The sequence below is a fragment of the Phacochoerus africanus genome, chromosome 12, assembly GCF_016906955.1.
Source record: "Phacochoerus africanus isolate WHEZ1 chromosome 12, ROS_Pafr_v1, whole genome shotgun sequence".
In the NCBI taxonomy this organism is placed as follows: domain Eukaryota; kingdom Metazoa; phylum Chordata; class Mammalia; order Artiodactyla; family Suidae; genus Phacochoerus; species Phacochoerus africanus.
The window spans coordinates 61,116,338-61,129,397 of record NC_062555.1 but is presented as its reverse complement, the minus strand read 5'-3'; the positions used below and the strand labels follow the sequence as shown (position 1 = coordinate 61,129,397).

Sequence of the window (13,060 nt, the reverse complement as noted above, 5' to 3'; positions counted from 1 at the left end):
ATTAATACTATAACAGATACTAATATCAACTAACCTCTGTATTCTTCAACTTTTGCAGTTCATTTTCCAGCATCAACTTCTCCTCTGATAACACTTGGAGATCATTTTGAATCTGTGTGTATTTCTAAAAACAAATACTATAACTTTATTAATAGTGAAAAGCAAACATATCAATATAGAGAGGTTATTTGGATACTTAATAAAGTAAGAAAGTCTTCCTTAACACATAAAAAATAATGAACCATTGGTTAAAAAAAATCTATATAGTGAAGCTACAATTGGTGCTGGAAGAGGTAATGGAACTAGCAGTGACAATGTATGTTCAGAAGATTGCGGATATTATAGTTCAATATTTCAAAAGTGAAATGTTTCTGAGCAATAATAAAGTCCAATAAAATCAAGGAGGTCCCTGGTGGATTGTGGGTGAAGGACCTGGCATTGTTATGCTGTGGCTCTGGTCATGTCACGGGTATGACCCCAAGAAAAGTCTAGTAAAATCAAAAGAACAGACAAAGTTTTCCTGCTCACACATGCATAAATACCTCCTCCTAGGGAGTTTCCGTTGTGGCTGAGCAAGATATGAACTTGACTAGTATCCACGAGGATGCGAATTAGATTCCTAGCATCACTCAGTGGGTTAAGGATCTAGCATTGCCATGAACTGTGGGGTAGATTGAAAACATGGCTTGGATCCTGCATTGCTGCAGCTATGGCTGTGGTCAACAGATGCAGCTCTGATTCGACCCCTCTACCCCTAGCCTGGAACTCCCATATGCCACAGGTGCAATCCTAAAAAGTAAAAAAAAAAAAAAAAAAAAAATAGAAAAAGAGAAAAATCTCTTTATAAACTAAGCATTAGATCTTTAATATTATATATCCTGACAATTTCTAGAATCTATTAACATCAAGGACAAAGTGCAATTTCAAACTAAGAGTGCTATACTTACAGTCTCTAACAAAACTTGCTCATTCATAGCTCTGAAAAACAAACCAAAAATATCTATATAACACACTATAATTTTACATTTATATTTTATTATGTGATATCCTCATATATTTTCTTTGTAAAAAACTTAGCATAAGATTATTATAAGTAAGATTTTTTTTTGTCTTTTTGCCTTTTCTAGGGCCACTCCCACAGCATATGGAGGTTCCCAGGCTAGGGGTCGAATTGGAGCTGTAGCCGCCATTACGCCAGAGCCACAGCAACTCTGGATCTAAGCCATGTCTGCAACCTACACCACAGCTCATGGCAATGCCAGATCCTTATCCCACTGAGCAAGGTCAGGGACCGAACCTGCAACCTTATGGTTCCTAGTTGGATTTGTTAACCACTGCGCCACAACGGGAACTCCAAGTAAGATTTTTTGCATTCCAAAAAATTCAGTGCTCTCCCTAGAGATATTATTAGATTGCTATGTATCTTTCCAGAACTTGTTCCATGGATTTACATAACATTTTATATATCTAATCAATTCTATAATTTTTGTTAGTAGGCTGGATATTTGTTCTGATTTCTTTTTTACATAAATGAAAGCACTGTATATGTTGTTCTCAACTCATTTTTCCCTTAAACACAGTTTCTGATATTTATATTGGTAAACTTATACCACTTGTTTTAAATACAACTTTTTATTCCATAGCAGGATTTGACAAACTTTTTCTATAAAGAGTCAGATGGTAAACATTTTAGACTTTACAGACCAGATGATCTCAGTTCCTATCACACAACTCCACAAAAGCAGCAATAGATGATGGGTAAACCAATGGGTATGGCTATGTTGTAATAAAACTCTATTTACAAAAACAAGCTGCAGGCCAGATCTGACTCATGGACTGAAGTTTGCTGATGACTGCATAGTATGGATGATTTTTTGACTAATGAGTTTTTTATTCATTATAATTAAAATTTAAAAAAATTTCAAGATATGATTAACATACCATAAAATTCACTCATTTAAAACATGCAATTCAGTGGGTTTTGTCTTTTTTTTTTGTCTTTTCTAGGGCCACACCTGTGGCACATGGAGGTTCCAAGGCCAGGGGTCTAATCGGAGCTGCATTCGCTGGCCTACGCCACAGCCACAGCAATGCCAGATCTGAGCCACATCTGTGACCTACACCATAGCTCATAGCAATGCCAGATCCTTAACCCACTGAGCAAGGCCAGGGATCGAACCTGCAACTTCATGGTTCCTAGTTGGATTCATTAACCACTGAGTCATGACAGGAATGCCTCAGTGGTTTTTAATATATTCACTAAGTTGAGCAATTATTATCGTTATCTAACTTTAGCAACTTTTAATTACCCCGAAAAGATCCTCCATATCCATTAACAGTCACTCACCATTTCTCCCAATATTGCCTCAGCCCTGGCAGCCACTAGTCTACTTTTTGTCTCTATAGCTTGGCCTATTTTGAATATTTCATATAAACAGAATTGCACAATATGTGCTCTTTTGAGACTGTTTTTTTTTTACACTTAGCATGTTTGTAGCATGTATCAGTACTTTGTTCCTTTTTATTGCCAAATAATATTCCATTGTACGGATGTACTCATTTTATTTATCCATTCATCAGTTTATGGACATTTGGGTTGTTTCTACTTTTTGGCTACTATGAATATCCGTGTACAAGTTTTTGAGAGGACATATGCTTTAATTTCTCTCAGGTATAAACATAGGAACAGAATTTCTGGGTCATATATTAACTCCATATTTAACACTTTGAGCAAATGACAGACTAGGTTCCACAGCAGATGTACCACTTAAATTTCCATCACCAATGTATGAGGTCCAGATTTCAGAGAAAAATAATCTGAAAAGATATTTTCTCACACAAGATATGCAGACTGGTGACTTAAAACAAGAACTTACTCTCTCAGAGTTTCAGAGACTATAAATCTAATATTATGGTGCTGGTAGAGCCTGTTCCCTCTGAAACCAAAGAGGAGAATCCTTCTTTGCCTCTTGCAACTTCTACTAGTCCCTAGCATTCTTGGACTGTGGCAGCGTAACTCCAATCTCTGCCTCCACGACTGTCTTCCCTCTGTGTGTATTTGCCTCCTCCTTATTGTAAGAGAGCAGTCATATTGCATTAAGGACCCGCCCCACTTCACTATGACCTCAACTTAAATAATTACATCTACAATGACCTTATATACAAATAAATTCATTCAGAGATACTAAGGGTTAGAGCTTCAACATACATTTTTTAGGAGGAGGGGGACATAATTCAACCCACTAGTATACCGAAATATAATTCATTTTTATTTATTAATTTTATACACTGAAACTTTGAAAAATTAATTTATTTCTTCTAATAGTTTTCAGTGGATCCCTTAGGATTGTCAAAAGATAGTAAGGTCATGACATCTACAAAAAGAGGTAGTACTTTTATTTCCTTTTCTTCTCTAAATGCCCTAGCTAGAATCTCTACTACAATGATGAACAGAAAGGGTAAAAATGTCCTGTTTTGTCTCTGATCTTAGAATGTATTAAGGTTTTTCACCATTAAGAATGATATCAGTTATGGATTATTGTAAACAGTCTTTATTAGATTAAGGAAGTTCCCTTCTATTCCTAGTTGGTGGAGTATTTTTATCATAAAAGAGTATCAGGAGTTCCCATTGTGGCGCAATGGGACTGTCAGCATTTCTGCAGCAGTGGTACTCAGGTTTGATTCCTGGATGACACAGTAGGTTAGGGATCTGGCATTGCCACAGCTGTGGTGTTAAGTCGCAATAGCAGCTTGGATCCAATCCATGGCCGGGGAACTCCATATGCCATGGGGCGGGGAGGGGGGGGAAAGCAATAAAATAGTGTCAGATTTTGTCAAATGCTTTTACTTTGTCTAGTAAGATAATCATGTGGGGTTTTTTCCTTTATTCAATCAGTATTGTGTATTACATTTACTGATATTTGCATTTTAAGCTAACTTTGCAATTTTTTTTTTTTTTTTGGTCTTTTTAGGGCCACAACCACAGTGTATGGAAGTTCCAGGCTAGGGGTCAAATCAGAGCTGTAGCTGCTAGCCTGCACCACAGCCACAGCAATGCCAGATCCAAGCCACATCTGCAACCTACACCACAGTTCATGGCAACGCCAGATCATTAACCCACTGAGCCAAGGCCAGGAATTGAACCTGCATCCTCATGGATGCTAGTTGGGTTCATTACCACTGAGCCACAGTGTGAACTCCTCTTTTTCTCTTCTGATTGCTGTGGCTAGGACTTGCGATACTATGTTGAACAAAAGTAGTCAGAGTGGGTATCCTTGTCTTGTTCCAGATTTTAGCAGGAAGGCTTTCAGTATTATATTGGCTGTGGATTTGTCATAAATGGTTTTTATTATGTTGAGATATGTCCCTTCTATATCCACTTTGGTAAGAGTTTTTATCATGAACTGATGTTGAATTTTCTCAAATGCTTTTTCTGCATCTATTGAGATGATCATGTGATTTATGACTTTTGTTAATGTGGTCTATTACACTAATTGATTTTCATATGTTGAATCATTCTTGTGAACTTGGGATACTGTATGAACTTTTTTATGTGTTGCTGGATTCAGACAAAATGGAAAAAAGATGGTCTCTTTAGCACTTGGTACTGAGAAAATTGGATAGCTGCATGAAATCAATGAAATTGGAACATACTCTCAAATCATGCACAAAAATAAACTCAAAATAGCTTAAGGACTTATAAGACATGACACCCTAAAACTCCTAGAAGAGAACACAGGCAAAACGTTCTCTGACATAAATCTTAGAAATGTTTTCTTAGATCAGTCACCCAAGGCAATAGAAATAAAACCAAAATAAAAAAATGGGACCTAATCAAACTTACAAGCTTCTGCACAGCAAAGGAAACAATAAAAAAAAAAGAAAAAAAGACCTACAAAATGGGAGAAAATATTTATAAACTATGTAGTTGACAAGGGCTTAATCTCCAAAATATACAAATGACTCAACAACAAAAACCAAACAACTCAATGGAAAAATTGGCAGAACACCTAAATAGACATTTCTCCAAAGAAGACACACAGAACACATGATCAATATCACTAATTATTAGAAAAATGCAAATCAAAACTACAATAAAATATTACCTGACACCAGTCAGAAGAACCATCATTAATAAGTCTACAAATAACAAATGCTGGAGAGGGTGCAGAGAAAAGAGCCCTCCTACGCTGTTGGTGGAAATGATAAGTTAGTACAACCACTATGGAGAACAAGATGGAGGTTCCTCAGAAAACTAAAAAGTACCATATGATTCAGCAGTCCCATTCCTGGGCATCTATCCAGAGAAAACCATGACTCGAAAAGACACATGTACTCCGATGTTCATTGCAGCACTATTTGCAATAGCCAAGACATGGAAACAATCTAAATGTCCACTGACAGATGAATAGATAAAAAAGATGTGGTACATACATACAATGGAATACTACTGAGCCAGCAAAAGAATAATGCCATTTGCAGCAACAGCAACATGGATGCAACTAGAGATTATCATACAAAGTGCAGTCACTCAGAAAGAGAAAGACAAATACCATATGATAACACTTATATATGTGGAATCTAAATTATGGCACAAATGAACCTATCTACAAACAGAAACAAACTCACAGACATAGAGAACTGACTTGTGGTTGCCAAAGGTGGAGAGGGAGTGAGATGGCCTGGGAGTTTGGGGTTAGTAGAGGCAAAATGTTACATTGAGAAGGGATAAATAACGAGGTCCTACTGTATAGCACAGAGAATTATATAGCCAATTTCCTGGGATACACCATGACAGAAAAGAATTAAAAAAAAGAATAAATATATATGTGTGTGTATAACTGAGTCGCTTTGTCATACAGGAGAAACTGACGCAACATTGTAAGTCAACTACACTTTAACAAAAGAAGAAGTGGAGCTGCCTCATGGCTCAGCGGGTTAAGAATCCAGCATTGTCCCTGCTGTGTCTCTGCTTATAGCTGTGCTGCGGATTTGATCACTGGCCCAGGAACTGCAGGTACAGCCAAACAAAAAAACAGGGAAAGAGTGAAGCAGATGACCATTACCACTGAAGAAAACAATAGGCAGCTGAGAGAGAGTGAAAACGTTTTACCCACACGGACAATATAAGAGGGTTAGGGTTACAAAGTGTATTTCTTTACAGAGTGCCATCTGGTGCCTTGATCCCTATTCAAATTCTTAAGGGAGGAGTGGATATTAATGACCTTATCTCAAGCATAGTGAGATTCACTTTAAAGTGAATACTCTGAAAACTGGTTTATGTTAAATGCAGTTATGGAGAAGGAAAGCAGTAACAGTCAAGTAAGACCTTTTCCAAAATACCTTACCTTTCCCCTTCCTTCCCTAAAATATGCGGAACTGAAACTACATCTAGTTAGTAAGAAAGGAGGCAATAAAAAAAGAAAAGTCAACCAAATCCACCAGCAGGCTCCAGCTGTGATACTGGGGAAAATTCCTCATTCCCCTCAGAAACTGGCAACCACCATTCCACTTTCTGTTCCCATGAATTTGAATACTCTAGATGCCTTACATAAGTGAAATCATGCAATTCTTTATTTTTGTGACTGGCTTATTTTACTAAGCATTAATGTCCTCAAGATTCATCCATGTTAGGAGTTCCCATTGTGGCTCAGTGGTTAACGAAACCGACTAGGAACCATGAGGTTGCGGGTTCGATACCTGGCCTTGCTCAGTGGGTTAAGGATCTGGTGTTACCGTGAGCTGTGGTGTAGGTTGCAGATGTGGCTCAGATCCTGCATTGCTGTGGCTCTGGCATAGGCTGGCAGCTACAGCTCTGATTAGACCCCTGACCTGGGAACCTCCATATGCTGTGGGAACAGCCCCAGAACAGGCAAAAAAAAAAAAAAAAAAGAGATTCATCCATGTTGCATCTTGTGTCAGAATTCCTTTCCCTTTTTAGGATATAATATTCTATTGTATGTATATACCCATTTTCTGTATCCATTCATCCATCACTGGACATTTAGCTTGCATTCACCTCTTTGCTATTATGAAATATGCTATAGTAAACACAGCTGAACAACTATCTCTTCAAGACCCTGACTTCAATTTTGGGGGGTTTATATCAGAAATGGAATTGCTGGATCATATCTTTTGAGAAAGTGACATAATATTTTCTATTGTGGTTATACAATTTTACATCTTGTATGATTATAATTTTATGTTTTAAAATTATACATATAATAAAAACTAAGAACACTAAGTTTTTTGACATTGGTTTTCTCTTCATCTTTATGTTTCCAATTTATCTGAAATAAATGTACTTCATTTTTATAATTAAGAAAGTAAGTTATTTCAAAAGCTTACCTCTCTAACTTATTTTCCTGGTTTTCAAATATTTTCAACAAGGCATTCAATAGATTACTCATTGTGGTAGTTTCTATTGTTTAAAAAAAAAGGAAAACATTTAAAGGTATCACAATGACAGAAATTATGTCTGTATGCTGATACAACTCACTGCTATATGTGAGAACCAGACAAAGGAGAGACAGCAGAAACGTGCAACATGTATCAAGGGGGTCAAATAAATCAAGCCTATCAAGAAACCAAACAAACCAGAGACCTTTAGAAGAAAGAATCGAATTCAGGATTTCTTATAAGAGGGAGTAATTAAAAATGCTCATATAACAAGTGATATGGTTTAATAAACAATATTTTTAAATTAATCTGATAATAGCATAGGACAATTTTGAATTATGCCCTGTATACAGTAAAGGATAACAAAGAATATCAACTATTGTTCCTGTCACAACCTAAAAATGCAATTCTCCAGAAGGAGAAGAGCCCTTTCTATGGACTGAATGTTTGTGCTCCTCCAAATTGATACGTTAAAACCCTCACCTCCAATATGATGGTATTCGGAGATGGAGTCTTTGAAAAGTAATTCATTCATGAGAATGGAGGCACATGAAACACAGAAGAGAGCTTGCTTGCTTTCTCCCTGCTCTCTCTCCACCATTTGAGGCACAGAAAAAAGGTGGCCACGTACAAACCAGGAAGAAGGCTCTGACTAGGACTTGACCATGCTGGGACCCTAATTTGAACTTCTCAGCCTCCAGAACTGTGAGGAATAAATTTTCATAGTTTAATCTACTCAGTCTATGGCAATTTGTTATGGTGGCCTTTAAAACAGGCTAAACAGCCTTTAATCAGCCTCTAAAACTACAACACTACTAGTTTAGAAATTTCAACTCAGTGGTATAAAATGCATAGATGGGAACATTATTTTTCCATTGATAGATGCAACAGCCTGCAGAATCATCCAAATGCTCTTCCTCAAGTTCTCATTATGAATAATTTTAAAACATAAGAAAAGAGAACTGTCCTAGTGAAGATTCTTTCCTGAGCAGAGTACCCCTAGTTAACAAAATAGTTAAAAATTCCTTTTCAAGTAGCCAAAATGTGAAGGAGAGATCTAGCTGCTTGTTGTGTACTATGGAGGGTGGAGGACCTCTTTTCTCTATTACAAAGTCCTCAGTATTTTATTAATAAAAAAGTATTAATGGGAGTTCCCACTGTGGCTCACTGGTTTAAGGACCAACGTAGTCTCCATGAGGATGCGGGTTGGATTCCTGGCCTTGCTCAGTCAGTTAAGGATCTGGGGTTGTTGCTGCTCCAGTGTAGGTCACAGATGTAGCTCAGATCTGGTGTTGCACAGGCCTCATTTACAGCCCTGATTCGATCCCTAGTCTGGGAACTTCCATAAGCCATAGGTGTGGCCGTAAAGGAAAAAAATATTAATGAGGAATGATATTAGTTATCAATGAACAGTTTCTTTCCCTTGGGAAGACATGTAAGAGACAGTTAGCATCTAGGATGCATGTTACATACAATGGGATAAAAATATCCATAAAGTGCTTTTATCTTGCTCTATCATTTTAAATGTAGAGGAAAATGTTTCTAAGTAGTTCATATAAAATTTTCTTATTATTTTTAAAAGCTATAGAGCATTCCATTGCTATGAATATACTGTTAAGTACTTAGCCAGAACTAAAAATGCATGTTGTTACTATGCTTTTTACTCTTATAAACATGCTAACAGTAGTATTATCTGTGGATATGGAAATATAGAGATTATCCATATGAACATCAATAGAAGAATAGCTAAATTATGATGTAAGCATAAAAAAGATTATATGGCGGAGTGGTTGTGGCGCAGTGGTTAACAAATCCGACTAGGAACCATGAGGTTGCGGGTTAGATCCCTGCCCTTGCTCAGTGGGTTAAGGACCCGGCATTGCCGTGAGCTGTGGTGTAGGTTGCAGATGCGGCCCTAGAAAAGGCAAAAAGACAAAAAAAAAAGAAAGAAAGAATATTATATGGCAATTTAACCTCTTATACATTCACACCAGTATCTCTGTTGAGGCAAATTCCTAAAAATAGAGTTGTTGAGTGTTTCTAACAACTTGCCATTTTTTTTTTCGTCTTTTTGCTATTTCTTGGGCCGCTCCTGCGGCATATGGAGGTTCCCAGGCTAGGGGTTGAATCGGAGCTGTAGCCACCGGCCTATGCCAGAGCCACAGCAACGCGGGATCCGAGCCGCGTCTGCAACCTACACCACAGCTCACGGCAATGCCGGATCGTTAACCCACTGAGCAAGGGCAGGGACCGAACCCGCAACCTCATGGTTCCTAGTCGGATTCGTTAACCACCGCGTCAGGACGGGAACTCCACAACTTGCCATTTTTGATAGAAAATATCATAGTAAGTGCTATATAGCACCATATATATATATACGAAAAATTTGTGTTTAAACCAACAAAGTATGACAGAGTTCTTTTTTTCAAGTCACCAATACTAGTTTTTGTCAATACGTCTTGAAGTAAAATATTCTTTCTCTTTATTTTAATTTTCATTTCCCTGATCTAGTTAGGTCAATCATCATTTAAGTTGTTTCTGGACATTTTTATTTCTTCTTCTGTAAAATACTTATTCATATCCTGCCTGTTTTTCTCCTGAGTTGCCTTTTTATTGCTCATTCTTAGGCACCAATTAATACTAGCATATAGTGTGTAACACAATTAAAAGTCTATTAATTTTTACTTCCTGATATTTTCAGAATTTTTACACCTAGCTAAATCTATTGTTTTTTGTTTTAGTTTCATTCTTTAGAAGTCCCAACATACATAATCCCCTTAATATTCTTTTGTATTTTATAATCATGAACTATTGTACTTAGCAAAGAATACATAAAAACATATTTATAGTTTGATGAATAATTACAAAGGAAACATCCACACAACCACCGCCCAAGGTCTACAATTAGGCACCTGGAACTGACAATATATCCCAGAAGCTCTCTATGTGGACGGCCCCATTCAAAACTCTTTCCTTCACCCTATAGGTACCTACGATCCTATTGTTTTTTTTTTCTCATCTTTATATCTTTTCTACCTGTGTTAGTACCCTTAATAAACAGAGTTAAGTTTTACTGGCTTTTATTATAAATTAAAATACCCCGTATATTTAGGACTTCATTCAGTTAAGAGTATGCTTATAAGATTAAAGGTGTTATTGGTAGCCAGATTTCAAATATTTTCATTATGATATGCTTTTCACTGTATGAATGGACCACAACATATTTATCCATTCTACTTTTCACAGATATTTGACACCCTCAATTTGGGGACTATTACAAACAAAACTGATACGAAAATTTCTGTACATGTATCCCAAAGGATATAGGCAAGAGTCTAAGGACATGGTATTACCATGATTGTGGAGTAGGAGACCCCAACAAAGATCAACAATTAAACTGCCGTCTGTGAATAAAAACAGCTCTGGGACAGCTCTGGAGTCCATTTTAAAAACTTCAGCAACACTCTAGAACAAAAAATCTGGGAATAACTGCACAAAAACGGAAGGAAGAACAGCTTCATTTTGCCAGCATCATTCCATCTCCCAAGCCAGCACTGCTCAGTGCTAAGAGGGAACTCCCCAGTTAGAATGAGTTCACCTCACTAGTGAAATGAAGAGGGGGTGCCAGCTTATCCAGCCTTTCTTTGTGAGCCACAAAAATTTTACACCACCTAGAGATAGGCAAAGCTGAGACACACAGTGATAGCTAGAAACAAGGAAGAAAAGTGGGGCTACCAACATCAGCCATGGAGCATGAGTCACCGCAATTTCCAATGACTGGCTACACTGAGAAATCCAGCAGCTTTTACCACTGAATAAACCAGTATTTATAGCATAGCCACTACAGACCCCCTGCAGATTTCATCAGCTTTAACCTCACAGGCATTCCCTTTGGCTGATGCCAGCTGCCTGAATCCCACCCAACTCCCTTGACCTAACCACCAGCATCACTGGAACACAGGAACCATACTAGCAGCCAGCCCAAGCGTCTGTATCTAAGTGAATACAAGATGTCAGCGTAGACATCTGTGGCTCACACCCACCATCATGTTCTTAAACAGAACTAGCACCTTCAGCTGTATATCTGCTTGCTCCCAGCCCAGCTGGTCACCAACTTCTACGGCCATATGCACACACATATGAAGACTGTGCAGCTATGGAGAGCTCAAAAACATCCAGATCCCCACAGCTGTTTGTATACGCAGGTCAGGCCCTATCTCTTGTCACTGACTTGCGCCACTGCACTCATCTGCAGCTAGCCCCTTCCAACTGTGCACCTGCACATCACTGGCCTGTCACCAGTCTCCACTGCTGTGTGCCTGTAGTGATACCCAAATGCCACAGTGGTGCACTCTGACAGCCAGGACTCTTAGCTGCCAGTGTACCCACAGTTGGTCCCAGCCCTTGCTGCCTGTCCTAGCCCCCACCACAATGTGTGTGTTTATAACTGGCCACTGCCACTACATGGACTTGGAACTGGCTCTCACAGGCAAGTATATGGCCACTACTTAGCTCTGGCCACTACCACTGCTTGCCCTGGCCCCTTGCTACTACACCTGGAGACAATACTGAGGACCCCAACAGCCTTTGCAGCCTCTGAAGACCCCTGTAGCATATCCCAAGGACCATGAAGTTGTCAGTGCCATGGAATACAATGGCCTGAGCCAGTGAGTCACAAAGACCCCACACTCAGTTCTATCTCATGTCCCTAACACTTGGCACTCCCACAAGGCTACATCTGGGGTCAGGGCATACTTGGGCACCTTTCCCCCACTGAGGTTCTACAGTTGAAGATTCTTCCTTACTGACAACTTTTCATAAAGTTTGGAAGAGATGACTATTTCATCAAATGTACAGGTGCCTATATAAGCAAGGACACAGGAGTTCCCTTTGTGGCTCAGCGGAGGATGTGGGTTCAATCCCTGGCCTTGCTCGGTGGGTTAGGATCTGGCATTGCCGTGACCTGTGGTGTATGTTGCAGACTCGGCTCAGATCCCATGTTGGGGTGGCTGTGGTGTAGGCCGGCAGCTGTAGCTCCAATTTGACCCCTAGCCTGGAAACCTCCATATACCATGATTGTGCTCCCCTCCCCCACCAAAAAAAAGTATTGCCAGAGGGTCTGGCTTCTAACGATCCTTATTCTAAACACCTAATTAAATCTTGCTCTTTAGGACACTGGCTGCTCTTGGCACACTCTCAGGTACTGGGAGCTATTAAAAACAAACTAGTCAGCTTAGATAATCACAAAGGTCTGAGAAACAACCAAGATCTAGAGCAGGGCTAAATAACAAAGCCAACCTTTCAAAGTAGGAGAGGTGGCTGTTTTATCTAATGCATAGAAACCAACACAGTTTAGACAAGCAAAATTAAGAAAGAATGAAATATGTTCCAGATGAATGAACAAGATAAAAATCTCAGAATGGAAAAAAAAACTTAATAAAATAGAGATAAGCAATTCATCTGGCAAACAGCTCAAAGTAACAGTTGTAAAGATGCTCATTGGGAGAAGAATGGAGGAACATAGTAAGAATTTCAAGTAAGAGATACAAAATATTATAAAGTTTGAAGCAGTAGTCACGGAGCCGAAAAATAAGTGAACTGATAAACACATGAGTCATCTGGTAACAGACTATATGAAACAACAGAAAGGATCAGTGATCTC

The 13,060-nt window shown here is 38.6% G+C and overlaps 1 protein-coding gene across 1 annotated transcript in view; it reads right to left on the bottom strand.

Moving 5' to 3' along the window:
• Window positions 1-13,060, bottom strand: part of CCDC7 (coiled-coil domain containing 7) — a 177,120-nt gene that overhangs the window by 68,610 nt on the left and 95,450 nt on the right. The window contains 3 exon segments of the mRNA XM_047754647.1: window positions 35-124; window positions 948-978; window positions 7,348-7,420. Coding sequence (XP_047610603.1) covers window positions 35-124; window positions 948-978; window positions 7,348-7,420 — 194 coding nt within the window.